Source organism: Lissotriton vulgaris, chromosome 3_1 (assembly GCF_964263255.1).
Source record: "Lissotriton vulgaris chromosome 3_1, aLisVul1.2, whole genome shotgun sequence".
In the NCBI taxonomy this organism is placed as follows: Eukaryota; Metazoa; Chordata; class Amphibia; order Caudata; family Salamandridae; genus Lissotriton; species Lissotriton vulgaris.
The window spans coordinates 1370315330-1370331800 of record NC_141689.1 but is presented as its reverse complement, the minus strand read 5'-3'; the positions used below and the strand labels follow the sequence as shown (position 1 = coordinate 1370331800).

Genomic DNA, 16471 nt, shown 5'->3' with positions numbered 1-16471 from the left:
ATTGTGGGAGGTAATGATGGCACTCTCCTTGGGGACGTCATTTCAGGCGTGATCCTCGTAAGAGAAATCGTCACCCTCCTCTCCGCAGCCAGTATTGTAGGCTGCTCCGTCGATGCCGGTGAAATCCTCGTCGACGAGATAGGAATGGAGGAAGTCGTCGTCGACGCCACCGACAACGAGCCCGCCGTCGATGTCGAAATTGTTGTCGTCGTTGAAGCACTCGTCGACGACATGACCGTCGTCGACACCGTCGTCGACACCATCGTCGACGGCGTCGTCGTCGTCGATGTGCTCGTCGTCGGTATCGCCGTCGTCGCCACCGCCGTCGACGACGACGGCTTCTTCGTCGACGATGTCTTCACCTTCGTCGACGATGTCGTCGGCATACTGTCCGTCGACGCTGCAGTCGTCGAGCTCTTCTTCGACGACGACGGTGCTTTAGCCGTCGACGCTCCCGTCGACGAGCCCGTCGAGGGAACCAATTGGATCTTGGGCTTCATTTTCGTCGACGACGGAGCCACCGTCGACGATGTCTTCGTCGTAGAGGACTTGGAACTCCTCTCAGAAGAGTGTGAAGAGGGTTTCTTGAAGGCTGGGTCTGTCTTCTCACCCTTAGGAGGCGAAACCAGTTCTGCCTTGCCCGACCCACCGTGGTGGGGGGAACCTCCTGAACCCCGGCCATCAGACTCACTGGGGGTCTTCCTTGAAGCCTTAGAGGGGCGCCCAGTAGAGGAAGAAGGGGAACCTCTACCCCTTTTCACTGACCTTTTAGAAGAAGCGCAGGACACTGATTCCTCCTCATCACTGGAAACTCCATGTTTCCTCTCCTTCTGCTTCTGCAACCATGTCAGAAGCCTTCCAGCACGATCTCTCAAGGTCTTGGTGGAGAGAGTGCGGCAAATTCGACAGTCCTCTGCCTTGTGATCAGGATACAGGCAGTAAATGCAATCCTTGTGTTTGTCTTCCACAAACAGCCTCTTCTTACCACAGGTGGAACAGGGTTTAAAAAGGGCTTTTTTCTTCTCAACTTCAGCCATTTTGATGAAGAAAGGTGTTTCCTGAAGAATCTGAAGAAAAATCTGAAGAAATATCTATAGAAATGAGTTTGAAAGAGTAGAAATAGAGCAGAGCTCAATGGAGACTCCCTAGCACAACGTGCGGTAGAAAATCTGAGGCTCTGAGGTTCCTTCAGGAAGGTTCTAAGGGAGAGGCTCTTCTGATTGGCTGACGCCTAGAGTTTGGTCTCTTTTACAAAAAGAGGCTGATATGTTACAAAAGGGAATGAGGCCTAGGCCTTCCCTTTCTCTTTTGTACCTACTACTATGATATTTTTTATTACCGAGACTCCCAGTCCGACGACGGGGAATGATACAAAGCATGGGAATCTATGAAAGTTCCAATACTGGGGCAACAGGGCTTGATCCATCACCGTTATTTATCTCACTGCCCCATCCCAGCTCAGAACCTGGCTATATGCAAATCAGTCTGTCCCTGGCCCAGTGCATCACGGGAACAGAGCAGACTAAACTACCAAGCCAATTCTTCACCAGAAAGGAGACAAGCTACCGGGGACCGGTTTCTGGCATTTTGTCCACCATAAGCGTGGAAGGGTATACTCAGATGTGAGTCCCTTGCTCATTGCACCATCAGGATTCAAGCAAGCCGGGCCGACGACGGCTGAAATGCCAGAAACCGGTCCCCGGTGGCTTGTTTCCTTCCCAGTATAAGAATTGGCTTGGTAGTTTGGTTTGCCGTGTTCCCATCATGCACTGGGACAGGAACAGACTAATTTGCATGTAGCCAGGTTCTGAGCTGGGATGGTGCAGTGAGCTAAAAAACGGTGATGGATCAAGCCCTGATCTTTGGACTGGGTAAGAGTGGTCTGCTTAATACAGACACTCTGTTCATCACCACCCCCTTTTCTGAATCATTTTGTCCACCATAAGCGTGGAAGGGTATACTCAGATGTGAGTCCCTTGCTCATTGCACCATCAGGATTCAAGCAAGCCGGGCCGACGACGGCTGAAATGCCAGAAACCGGTCCCCGGTTGCTTGTTTCCTTCCCAGTATAAGAATTGGCTTGGTAGTTTGGTTTGCCCTGTTCCCATCATGCACTGGGATAGGAACAGACTAATTTGCATGTAGCCAGGTTCTGAGCTGGGATGGTGCAGTGAGCGAAAAAACGGTGATGGATCAAGCCCTGATCTTTGGACTGGGTAAGAGTGGTCTGCTTAATACAGACACTCTGTTCATCACCACTCCCTTTTCTGAATCATTAATGCAAATTGAACATCTGAAAATGACCTGATATACTGTACAGACACTAATCTGAAATTTGGAACATTCACATTTTAGGTAAGATTGTCAGTTGTCAGCACAATTTGGATGTTGCAGCCATATCGTGGTGGGTATACATCTTTACAGCAGGAACCCTATTTCAAGTTAGTTTCTTTGTGCTTCAATTGTATATGCCTTTCCTTCAAGTTGATTGGTGCCTTGGTTGATTCCCTGTGCACCTTGACCTGCTCATGTCCCTTTAACACACACGTACCTCTGACACACTTAAAAGGTAAAATAAGCGGAAATGGGGAACTCAGCTGCACCTATAAAACAGGAAGGTAAAACTAGAAGGAAACTACACATCTTGAGAAGGTTGGCAAGGCTTATAAAATGGAGGATGAGAAGTAATAGAATGGAGCAGGGAACAATACCACAGACAAAAAGAATCATACCAGAAAGGGATACTATCAAGGACAAATAGCAAACAGCCAAAGGAAGAGTGGAACCTCCTGAGGCACAGCCGGGAGTAGAAATCGCTCGCATTTTCATTTTTAACTTGTGTGAAAACCTGTTTTAATAATCACTCACCGACCTTATTGGCACCCAATCTACTTGGTGCAGGCATCCCCGCACAGCAGATTCAGCGCTGACGCGGGAGAGTCTCTCTGTCTCTTTTGCCGCCATTCCCCACGCCTAGCCACAAGACACGCCCACTTGTGAGGCCACGCCCCCCACACCAACTATTTAAAGCGCGCTGAATACAAGCGTCGCATTAGATGATTGGAACCTCCTGAGGCACAACCGGGAGTAGAAATCGTTTGCATTTTCATTTTTAACTTGTGTGAAAACCTGTTTTAATAATCACTCACCGACCTTATTGGCACCCGATCTACTTGGTGCAGGCATCCCCGCACAGCGGATTCAGCGCTGACGCAGGAGAGTCTCTCTGTCTCTTTTGCCGCCATTCCCCACGCCTAGCCACAAGACACGCCCACTTGTGAGGCCACGCCACCCGCATCCTCTCACTGCCCTATAAACATGTGCATCTACCGGAGGCGCAGCGGACGAGCGCAGCGGGCGCGACGATTTCGCGCCGAAGGCGCACTTAAGGCAAGCTCGTCTGCGCTCGTCCACGCCGAGCCCGGGCCTAGGGCCATACCCCCTACATCTCAGTCTCAAAAGACCAGGCATTACAGCGCTGAAACCCTCCACAGTATTAGGCCCCCTGTTGTGGACTGCCCCCTGCATTTCTACCACGCAGAAGACATTCCACAAACCTGTCCAAAATGCAAATTAACCCTTAAACCTAAGCTGGCCCCAGACTTGACACACGAGTACTGTATGTTTATGTTAAACTGCAGATCCCTGCCTAAACACAGGGCGGAAATTGCCCTGTTGTTAGAAGAACGCATGCCAGACATAGTATTCCTGACGGAAACGTGGCTCGCCACAGACTCCGACCCTGCCCTAGTAACAGCCCTTCCTCCAGGCTTCCAAATTACTCGGCAGGACCGTCCTGAGGGGAGAGGAGGAGGCCTAGCAATCATTTATAAAGAACAGTTTCACTGCCGAGTTACTCCGGAAACAATCCCTGACTGTGAGAGCTTAGCCTTCAGTCTAGAACTTTCTCCCAATAACTGCTTCTCAGGAACACTAATTTACCGCCCCCCAGGCCCCCCTAAGCAGTTCCACAATCATCTTTCTTTGATTGTGGCTGAACACGTTAGCACTACATCTAACTTCACTCTGTTAGGTGATCTCAACCTTCATTTCGATTCTGCACTGGATCATACAGTCACTACGCTCGTACATGACCTAGCTGCCTTACAACTAATCCAACATGTCAGGACCCCAACTCACGTTAAGGGCCATCTGCTGGACCCCGTGTTCAGCAACTGTGTAGACCTTGTAGCCGGACTACCAATTCCCCTCCCATGGACGGATCATTTACTGGTCCCCTTCACCTTGACCACACTTAAGCCTCCACCCACTAGACCCACGATAAGACTCGCCAGAGCCTGGTCACGCCTCCCAGTCGACGAATGGACCATTAAGCTCGCCAGCAACCAACCCCTCTACAATGAGGATCCTTGTCTAGCCAATCAGGCTTATGAAGATTGGATTACACAAACCCTTGAAGACACCCTTCCTAAAAGTAAAATCACGCTGAAACGCTCCCATAAAACCGCCCCCTGGTACTCAGAGGCTCTCAGGGAAAAGAAATGCCAATGCAGAAAAACAGAAAGACAATGGCGTCTAGATTATTCTCCGGAGAAAAAAACCCGATACCGAGATTCAATCAATGACTACAAAGCAGAAGTCAAAGCTGCCCAAGCTGCATACTTCTCTAATAGAATCATTCTAGCCAAATCAAAACCCAAAGAAATTTTCCAAATCGTGAAAAAACGTACCAATCCTCCATCTAGCCTGCACGAGACAAAATCAACAGTCCATTGTAATGACGTAGCAGAGTTTTTTCACGAAAAAGTCATTAAAATCTACTCATCCTTCTCCCCCCTAGCTACCACCCCTTTAGCTCGGGCCAATACAATTACGGCACACCCCCCACTAGAGCCTCCACCCATACTGGACCACTTCCCCCTTCTAGATCTTGCATCCCTAGAGTCCGTGGCTCGGAAAGTAAAATCTGGATCCCCTGACGATCCAGCTCCGCCAGACATTATAATGTCAGCATTTCAGATCACATTGCCAACCATAATGGACCTCCTGAACGTATCCATCACCTCCGGCACTGTCCCTCCTGTCTGGAAACGGGCCATGGTCCGAGCCCTGTTAAAGAAACCCAATCTGGATCCCTCAGACTTTAGCAATTACCGGCCTATCTCCCTGCTCCCCTGGGTGAGTAAAATCCTGGAGAGATACATCAATCTCCAACTGGTAAATTTCTTAGAAAACAACCAACTGTTAGACCCCACCCAGACGGGTTTTGGACCCAAACACAGAACTGAGTCCGCCCTCCTTGTGGTAACTGAGGAATCCAGAAAAATCCTAGATCAAGGAGGATCAGTGGCAGTGATCCTCCTTGACCTTAGCGCGGCATTCGATACGGTCAGCCACGACATCCTGCTGAACCGTCCATCTAGTGTCGGAATCAAGGATAAAGCCTAGCTTTGGTTCAAGTCCTTCTTGAAGGACAGATCCTTTCAAGTAATCGATGGTGAGTCAGTGACCACTAGCAGACCATTGAGGTGCGGGGTCCCACAAGGCTCCTCTTTAAGCCCTGCGCTTTTCAACATCTATATGAGGCCACTGGCTGAGGTTGTGCGTCCATTTGGGGTTAAGATTATTTCTTACGCGGACGACACCCAGCTGGTGGTCTCATTGGCACAGGAGGCCGACATGCCAATGTCAGGCGGGCTTAGAAAGTGTTTAGAGGAGGTAAAGAGCTGGATGTCCTCATCATCCCTCAAACTAAATGGGGACAAAACGGAGCTGATGCTCCTGGGCCCCTCTGACCCCAGTTTCTTCAACTCCTTGTGGCCCCCCTGTCTAGGCACCCCTCCAGCACCCAAGGATAACATCAAGAGCCTCGGGGTGTGGCTGGATAGATCCCTTTCATTTAACATCCAGGCTACAAAACTCTTGGCTACTGCTTTGGCCTTCTTAGGATGTTGAAGAAAATTCTCCCCCTTCTACCCATGGAGGCTAAGCAGGTAGCCATCCAGGGTTTGATACAGTCCCGCCTAGACTTTAACAACGTCCTCTACCTTGGTGCTTCAGAATACACCTTGCGAAGACTTCAGACAGTGCAGAACTGTGCGGCTTGCACACTGCTTCAGCTTCCACGCAGACAATCAGCCAAAGCTGGTCTGATCAGCCTACATTGGCTGCCAGTGCGTCAGAGAATCCTCTTCAAGGTCATGTGCATTGCCCATCAGGCCTTTTGGGACACAGGTCCTATGATCACCCGTAACCTAGTCATTCACTATCAACCCAGCAGAAGTCTCCGCTCGAGCCAGGCCTTCATGGCTACTGCCCCAAGAATAAAAAAGACTAGGTCTTGCGGCAGGACATTCACCTACAATGCCTCCAAGACCTGGAATACACTCCCCCTACATCTTAGAGCCAACCCTAACCTTTCTTCGTTCCGCAAACAGTTAAAGACATTCCTATTCAACCTCCCTCAGTAATTCTCTGTTAGCAACTCTGCCAGGCCACCTCTGTTGGTTCCTAGCGCTTGGACGCCCCCGGGCAGCAATTGCGCTCTATAAATCTACTTTTCATTTCATTTCATTTCTTTCCTGTGAAAAGGGAGATGGTGATTGCAAGGCAGTGGGACTAGTGCCCACAAACCAGAGACTAGTGGCCACAAACCAGAGATGAGTGACTATAAACTGCATGGGCTAGGGGCATGGGGGAATTCAAATAAACCATGGGCAAGTAGCTACTATATGGGCTTGAAAAAATAACTGGCTGCATTATGTCCATACTCTTGTATGGATCAGAATGCAGGCGTATGACAAAAAGCGACATTGCCAAATTGTAAGCCTTCCACACCTGTAACCTGAGAAGAATCTTGTACATATTCTGACCGTGAACGATCTCCAACCAGGAACTGCTCAACAGATGCAAGCAAGAAGACATGGACATCATTATTATAAGAAAATCATGAAGATACATTGTATACCACACAAGATGATGGACGGAATGTTGCACAATGGCAAAACATTCACCCCCAGTCACAGATCTGGGTTTAATCCATCGTTATTTTGCTCACCAAGCCACCCCAGTTCAGACATGGCCATATGCAAATCAGTCTTGACCCTGTGGTTTATGGTATACACCACTAGAAGAGCACAAATCTCAATCACAAGAACAGCTCTCCACTGGACTCCAAAAGGCAAATGGAACAGAGGCAGGCTAAAGAACACATCTAGGTGGACTATGGCAACAGAAATGGAGACCCTGAACCACAGCTAGGGCACCGTACAGAAACATTCCCAAGACAGACAAAAGTGCAGGTTCTTCGTTGCTGCCCTACATGCCAGTCGGCATAACAGGCACTAAGTAAGCAAGTAATAGATATATAGAATTTAGGAGCAAAGAGAGTCAAACAACTTCAAGGGATATCCAAGACTCATGAAACAAGACTGACCAGAAAGTACATTACAACACAGTAGTAGGTTTCAAACTGAAATATATTTTTGCTCCCCAAAACATTAATTTTCCTTCCTTTCTTTAAAATATGGAATAACATGCACTGCCTTCTGGAGCCCTAATCAATTTGTTTGACATTCAACCACAAATAGGGTGAAGCTTTTAGTCATAGTCACTTTAGTTCAGCTGCAATGATCAAGTCCAACCAAGTATCTTTCTCATTCCTCAAAGCCTTGTTGATGCATCCTCTTTGACCCCTGTTAATGCCTCATCCTTCCATTTCCAGCTCAATAATATACCTTCATGATCATAGGGACAGACATGGATGGACGAGGCAGGAAACAGAGGCAGCACCATAAAATACCTTCTATTGATTTATAACATTGAGGAAATGTTGCTCTTATGTTCAAAACAAAGCACTGACAGACCAGTCACCTCCTAAAACTCACCTGTCTCTCTCTCCTTCTCCATATTCCTTCATCTTCCCATCTTTGCATGGTGCCATCAATAGGTGTGTGTAGAAACCTGGTGCAAAGACCATGGGGTTAGAGAAACATATGTGGGAGTTCCCAGAAAAGAAGTGGAGTAAAAGGATGCAACATCAGAAATCCATGGCCTTTTGAACTCAGGGACAAAGAAGCAAAGCTTCTCCCTGGAAGTACCACTGCTTCAGAAATGTTGCCTTATCTTTCAATGCATACTAGTAGGTTGGCCTAGGTCTGATGTGTAGATTGAGCGAACAGATCAGAAGGTTCCACTTTACCTTGTAGGATTTCTTAAGTGAGCAGGTGGCAGCAGCACCAAGAGATTCATGCAGGCTCTGCAAGTGCAGAACCAGCTCCGGCTGCTCGCGGTGGGAGCACTGGCTCAGGGTACATGGTATAATAGAAGGGCGTGCTAGTGAGAGATGATCCAGCTCAAGGCTGTAGACGTTTCCAGCCAAAGGGAATGGGCAGTTACAGTCTGTGATTTCATCCAAGATACATATGCTGAGCAGGTAACACAGTAGAAGTATGAGGGTAATGTTGGGGGGCAGGAGTGGGCTGGATTAGGGTTCAGAGGAGCTGGGTAGGAAAGTCTAAGAAGCCTAAACACCATAATCATGAGATTAGAAGAAGAAATCAAAGCTGGTGATGAAAGAATGCCTTGTGCTAACGGTAACACAATAGTAGCTCATCACAGAGAATCTTCAAGTCTTTCTAGACGTTTCTGATGGAAAACGTACGGTAACACTGGTTTTCTCTCTCAGGGAGACGGGGAGAGAGGCAAGAAATACGATCTCCATCAATTATGATCATCAGTTAGGCTGGGCAGCAGTGGCAGCACTTCAGTCAAAGGCAACATCTCTCTATTCGAAGTCAACTGGTCCGCACGGCAGCTTAGCCTCTGCAGGTTCTTGCAATGAGTTAGGGTAGGTTTGCATCAGACAGATCAGCCTTCCTCGTTGTCCCAGTTTGAAGTAACAGCAGGGATTCTTCTGTCTCAGAGTCTGTCCGATTCTTACAGAAGGGCAATGTAAGAAGCTGACTCTTTGTACAGTATTACCACCTAGTGATAATATCACATAGAGAGTCCAGGGGTTCCCCAAAAATGCACAGGGCTCGATGCAAAACCCAAAGCGCTCTATTAGTGGTAGTGTGGGCGAGCAGCCTTAGGCCTAACATAGAGGAGTGTAAGACATATATTGCACACACATGATTATAATGGACACTCGACTCAAGAAGGAGATTCAGATCAATTTTATAAAATTATACTTTGGTTGTATTTTGATTTTAAGATGTAGACTTTGTAACAAGATAAGTACGGGTCATGGGTTAACACCTGCAATTTACCACGCTCAGTTCCGCCCTCCCAGCGAACCCACGTCCCAAGGAATTCAACGCTTATTCGTTAGACGGCTTGCACTTGTGCACCTCGCACAGCATGTCTTTCTCAGGCATGTAATACTATGTCCTGATGATCCCAGTATTGGTCTTACAGGATCGAAATGTCGTCGACTCATTGTCCACCGCAAACAAAACTCAATTTGCTATTTATGTGTAATGGTGTCACTGTTCATTTTTGCTTGTTTTATCTTCTGTGTAGCCTACAAGCTTTTTAACCTGCCTGAGCCTTTGTTTTTGTGTTATTTGTATTGCGTTGGACGCAGGATTGTGTCCCACTTTTTTTGTGCCTCAAATTGAAATATTATTAAAATATCCCTGTCCGGCTGGACAGCCTTTATATAGTACTGATTCCTATTCTATATGTATTCCCTCTCCCGTGTATTCTCTCTGTCAGGGACAACTGTGTTTCAAATAATTCACCGGCCTTTGCCATTTCAGCCTGGAGGTTCTTACCACACCGTCCAAGAAGATTTTCCCCGTAAGTGGCAATAATTATCCTGTGCATTTCATTATAGTCATGATCACACAGAACAGTGCCAAAAATCAAGCGGCTGTTAGCGCTCACACGTTTCACCCCTGTTTCAAAGTCATTCTCCTTTGGGTTGTAGTGTAGATTAAATGCTGCCCGAATCTACAGCAGCATTGCAATTCGTTCTAAACCCAAGACAAGGCACGTTGTGTGTACGTTGAATGCCTGTCTGAAGTAGGCTGTTCAGGCAGGATGCTCAACAGAGGAGCCCCGTTTGCACGGGCCTGCAGCCCCTGCTGGAATCTGGTCACAATGTCTGACTAGCAGAATCTGTTCTAGCACTGGAGCCCCGGGCCACAGCACCTCAGCCACCATCGGAATAAACATCACCGGCTGCGCTTCAAGTTGTAGCATATTGATGCTATACGCCTCAGACCCTCGTGGTTCTGGACAGACTTTAAACAGGGACTACGTGCTATATGGGGAGGAGTTAGAGTGAGGTTCTAGGAAGTATGACGTAATGTGCAGTGTGTGAGTGAATGTTGGAGAATAAAGACGTACTTAACCGCAACTCCTGTGAGTAGCGTAATCTATCGGCGTGCTCCAGGGCTGGGGAAAACGATACGCACTTGTTTTACTTCCACCACATCAATGTTAATTGGAAAATAAATTCATCTTCAGTTTTCAAAAATCTCTTCCACATGTTGGTAAGGATGAATTTGTGACCTTACACAAACGTCGCAGGTCTGTTATACTATTACCTTACGCAAAGGGCATAGTTATTTGTTAAATGTATCTCAATATGTGGCTCACACTAACAGTAAAATATCAAGCATACGCGCCCTGAAAATAAGGAAATGTCACTCCTAAGCAATCTGAAAACTGGGCAGCTATGCTATATATTTCAACATGATGATAATGATATATGTATGTATTTATTAAAACAAAAAAGTCTTGGCTAATGCAGACCTACCTACACAGAAGCTAAAAGTAACAACATATTTGAGGACTCTAAAAATCAGCAAAGCATTGGCACGCTACAGTTGACTCACCCGCACTGCGTTGGGAGCCAGGCATGCGCACAAGATCTTCACATGCTTCCGACACTTTTCATGAGACATGAAGTTGCATACTGTGAAAAGAAAATTGACAATATATCAGTCACTGCAGAAACAAGTCTTTGCAGACATGCTTTTCAGATGCAAGACATTACTTGTCACAAGCATTCCAAAGGATAATCTGTCAAAAAAAGAAATAGCTATATTTCATTTCAATTTCATGCACAATTTTATAAACAAAACTGCTCCTCCAAGCAAAGAATGAAAACGAGGTTCTGGCGGTAATCCTGCTGCTTAGATTTCTAGTCATGTAGACGCCTGCTGAGCACAGCAAATGCTTCTCTCAAAAAGCATCTTAATTGGGTGGGAGTTCAACGGAATCCAGAAATTAAGTTATCATATTTAATGTTTTTCAAGGACATGTATGCAACAGAGTAATTAGCATTGCTTCTATGACTTGGGGATAAACAATGCATTATTTTGACACCAATTCTGGTTCATGTTAGTGTCTACATCTGAAAATTAATCAACCCAAATAAATCCCGGGGGTAGCCAGCATGGCTGTTTGCATTCTATGGCAGGTGTTGGTCTGATTCAGCTGGCTACTTTACAAATAACAATACGTTGCATATATGCTGGATGTGCTTACATGTATGTAGGTCATTAAAGTGCTTTTGCTCCACGTACCGCAGTGTATACCAAAGATTCAATTATCTCAATTGCCCAATAAGATGTGGCAAGGGAGCCACTGATGTGACCTTCAATGACCCCCGCCCTTCAACTAGACATCACAGAAGTAAACATCCTCCGTCCACCAAATACAAGCAAAATCCCACTCCCCTTGCCGTGCCCTTTGTGCCTCCACGTGTCCCTTTGCCATTCTATCTCCTATATAACAAGTAAGTCCTTTTATAATCAACCTTGTAGGAGCAATGTCACTCTCGTGTGTAACCCTCTCCTCCCCCTCTCCCTTTACTGATATCGCCTCCCCCCACTAATAACCGTATTCCTCACGAACCTCACATGTGCAATTTACTAACACTACCTCCAGCTTCCTCCTCCATACAAGGTGGGCCCCCAACACTTCAGTATCTGTCTAACAAGATTGGAAGTTACTGACTCCAAACCAGATGCTGCTGAAAGACCTGACGGGGTTACCAGGTATGAAATGAAAGTCTCACTCCGCTGCATACCAGCTATATATGTAACTACTTAAAGAATTAAATGTACAACAAACTTCACTTAATAAATAGAATCAGGGTGTGTGTCAGATTGGATTGCAAACTGAGGAATGAGGCAACAATACCAAGAAGGAGCAGGACAATAGAGGAAAGGGCACATTTATTGGAGGATATTTATTTACTGACAAACAAAATGTCGTTCTCTAGAAGATGAATGCTCAGACAGATCCCCCTTCTCAGGATACATTTGTAAGGACACCGGGATAGGCATGACTGTAACAGCAGTCAGACACCATAAACGTATTGATGATAACTGTCCCTTCACATTTATAGCCCAGAAATCTATTGTCTACTATACAAATTCATCATCATTTACCACAACTGATTTCAGTTTCATTAAAAAATGATCTCATGCTGAATACGGGGAAGGCACCGGGCCCGAGCGGCTACCCGTGCGAATTCTACAAAAAGTTCCACCTCCAGCTGGGGCCTCAGTACAGGCGCGCGCTGGAGGCAGCACGGGCCCGAGGGGAACTACCGCCCGATTGGCGCCATGCCGAGATCGTAGTTTTCCTGAAACCAGGCAGGGCGCCGGACAGGCATGACTCGTACCGGCCCATTTCTCTTTTAAACATCGAGGCCAAAATTCTGGCTAAGGCCTTGGCGAACCGACTGCTGCCCCTTATTACAGACCTGGTCCATCCTGACCAGGCCGGATTCATGCCCCGTAGGGCCACTCGCCATAATATTCGGCGGGCGCAGGCGGCGGTTGACGCCATGGGCGCTCGGGATGAGCAGGCGGCGGTCCTACTGGCGGATATGGACAGGGCCTTCGACTCTGTGAGCTGGGCATACCTGTTTACACTATTGGCCCGCCTTAACCTTGGCCCGGTGTTTCTGTCGTACTTGCGATTGCTATACACCAACGTCACGGCCTCAGTCCGAGTGGCCGGGGCCACCTCCGGGCGTTTTCGAATTGGTCGGGCAACTCGGCAGGGTTGAAGGACTGGGTTATTTAAGACCCAGCGGTGCCAGGGGACAACACCTGAAACCTTCGTGGGTAACCTGTTCCGGCGTACAAATGACAGAGACACGGGACACTTCCTTCGGCGTCAAAGATTCGGGGTTTATTTACTGCAGGGAACACAGAAGTCACGTGAAGTACACAGTCGGTATGTTCGCGGGATCTGATTCAATTTGCTACTGTGGGTCGCTCCTTTTTATACACATTTCTCTCATAGGTTAACATGGTACACAAAGGTTTACAACTTGGTTCCCATAATTATCCCCGAGAGGGGTCGCTTTGATGTATTCAAGGTCCGGAACATAAGTACAGAAACATTTGGTGGTTCCCAACTGTAAAAACCCATCTTCCCACCATTAGTACATTCTAATCGGCAGTAAACAGATCGAAGAAGGATCAGAGACAGGTGCAGAGGAAGGCAGGAACAGTGGGGAGATCGGAAAGGGTGTAAAAGGGGTGGTATCGGGTAACACGAGCTACAGGCATCAAAGGGACGTGCCTAATGAGATGCACGGCTGAGACAATAGTCCGGCACGGCAAGATGAGCCTCGAGCGGGGCCATCTGCCTTACAGTATCATCCCCCTCGTCATAAAGACACTTTCAAAGGAAATGTGTCTTCCGCAAGAGTCTTGGGAATCCCAGGGTCGCGAAACGGACAGCGTCCGTTCGCTGGCTACTTGAGGGCAAGAGACAAAATGGATGCCGTATCTAAGATGGAACCCGTGGGTACAGACAGAAACCCACGAAACAAACGAACGGTTCAGGTTAGCACAGCGAAACTGCGCACACCCACTAAAACTCGTCATTTGCGGTTCATAGATACCAGACTCGACCATATTCGTGCGAGTCGAAAACACCACTTACGATCGTCACGGAACCTCAGACGCTCCTTTTGCCCTCATGTAGGCAAGCACTAGTCAGAATCATACTCAATATTCATCAGACCATCTAGATGTTGCTGTAACATAGCTCTGTCCAACCGAGCTCCTTTGGTAACAGGCGGCTGTCTTATACACGTCGTAGCACAGAGGCCACATAAGGCAGGACCACACTGCACACAAAGGCAACACGTGAACAGGAACGCCACAACAACTCCGATGATTATCAGAATCTTCCAGCCCCAAGTCGACATCAGGCCCCAAAACCACCCAAGCAGCATCCAATCCCCTACGTCCACGTGTATGGACTCAGAGATTTTATGCAACTTTGAGATGGCTTGATAAACAGTCGGAGCGTTATCTGGAATGAAAATGCAGCAGCTCGAATGGATCACCTTACATACTCCACCTCGATCTGCTAAGACCACGTCTAAAACCATACGGTTTTGTAACGTCATAAGCCTATCCGCCTGAAGTTCTGTGGTGATATTACCAAGGGCACTGGCAGTGATATTAGCTGTCGATTCCACCACTCGAGTCAATTGTCTCAGGTTCCTACTATTGACCATAGGTCCCCAAAACGGGAGGAAACCCTTGAAAAAGTCTCCTGCCTCTTGACCGGCAGTGTCCTCTTCGCTAATCACGCCTCTCACAACTCTAGCCTTGTGATAGTCTGCATCTACAGTGAACGTCGGAGGCAACAGATTTGCGATGAAACATGAGCCCACAAAGTCGGAGGGCAACCATGTATACGCACGATCATGACAGACAAAGTATGTACCCTTGGCAGCCAGAAACACAGGGGACGAGACCATCGGCAGGATATAAGTCTCGGAGCAAGCACTCTCTCCAAGACGAGCTTTCGATCTTCGGCCACGACCCATTAGACAGAAATTACCAAGGTGGGGTACGACCCATATCGGAGGCGAGCTTCTAAGCTGTTTTTCACTCGTGAGCGCACTATACTCGACCTTACTCAGGACCCTATAGACTTGTACCTCTTCTTGTGGAATGAGCGACGGTTCATAGATATCTCTATCTAAGTCCTCTATCGCTATAGACAAAGGCTTCTGATACGAGCCAGGACCAGAGTAGGGAGAACGTGGCTCTCGATTGGGGTAGGAGTCTAGTGCGCTTCGAAACATTGTTTGGAATGCTCGAGCTGAACCCTGGGAACTATAAGGTAGGACCAGATATGGAATTCCCTTATCCGTGGTATGTGGCATTAATCCACACACCCAACAATTAGTAGTGTTAACCACCAACTGGTGCTGATGAAGGAGCTGGATAAAGGAATTATTTCTGAATTCTGCACGTCTAGCCTGTTCGTGTTCGGGTAAGATATGGAAAGAATGAGGGGATGCAGTGGAGGTAGGTTTAAGGTCAGAAGTAGAAGTAGGTATGGCAGAAGGTAAGAAGTATGACATCATGTAATATACCCCACCCACCAATAGTGGAGAAACAGTCAAAAACAATAGGAACACTTGAAACATAAAACATTTGGTACGAATAATTTGTTGCAGTTTGAATCTTTGCGCCTGAGCTTCTTCCAAGTCCATCAGCTTCGAAAACGCCATCCCCTAAGACCGTCCGCAACGTTTCTTGACGCACTTCGTTCTGTGTAGTAGTAGTCAATCCCTAGGAGTTCCCAGGAACCGACAGTCTTTGACCTAGTGTCAAGACCTACTAACCAGAAGGAAGTACACGCGCGGCCCTACGGTACACCTGGATGCAAGGTATCTTATTTACAAATATATATATACAAAAAGTCTCTTAGCTGTGGAAGTAAAAACACATGTGGAACGAAACTCAATATTTACAAAAATAATCACAATGATACGGGTATTCAGACTGATCGTGGCTAACGGGATAATGCAGTTGTCAAGGGACAGAACGGGAACTTTTATTAGTCTCTGGTGCTGGATCGCAAGAAGTATCGAGCTTTCCCAGGACGTGTCTGTTCGTCAAACAAAGAATCCGATGAGGGGACAGAGTTCTAGTGATCAGTCGATTGTTCAGATCTTGAGTCTTGTGATGGCAAATGTTCAACAATGTCTTTCTGCTGCACTGAGGATTCTCCAGCAGGCTGTGCGTCGCTAAAGGGTACAAAGGTCTGTAGTCCTTCGGTTTCAGATGAAGCAATGCCCTTCCTCACCCACGAGTCTGCTGGTAAAGGTATAGGAACCTTCTTCGTATGGGTGGCGTGCACCCAATTTTTGCGCCCTTCCAAACGGACGGCAGTTCTCGTGGCAAGGAGGACCTGGAAGGGTCCAGTAAAGCGGGGTTCCAAATTCTTTTTTCGAGCAAAATTGCGAGTAACCACCCAATCTCCGGGTTGGAGCTGGTGGCCTGGACCCTCCGTCTGCGTCGGCAGTGCTTCGTAAACCTGTTGGTGAATTAACCTCAGTTTAGCAGTCAGATCATGAAGATAATCAATCAACATTGGATACTCAAGATTGGAAAATACACCCGGTCTAGGGACCCCCCAAACATTCGCAGGACGGCCGAACACTATTTCATAGGGACTGAGCCCTACTCGGGAGTGTACGGTCGCCCTTGTTGACAACAAAGCAAGG

At 47.4% G+C, this 16471-nt stretch overlaps 1 protein-coding gene across 1 annotated transcript in view; it reads right to left on the bottom strand.

Annotated features, from left to right (window-relative positions):
* The window catches only part of DGKQ (diacylglycerol kinase theta), a 1232715-nt gene that overhangs the window by 833315 nt on the left and 382929 nt on the right, over positions 1 to 16471 (bottom strand). The window contains exon 2 of the mRNA XM_086961841.1: positions 10806 to 10885. Coding sequence (XP_086817967.1) covers positions 10806 to 10885 — 80 coding nt within the window. The remainder of the gene's footprint in view (positions 1 to 10805; positions 10886 to 16471) is intronic.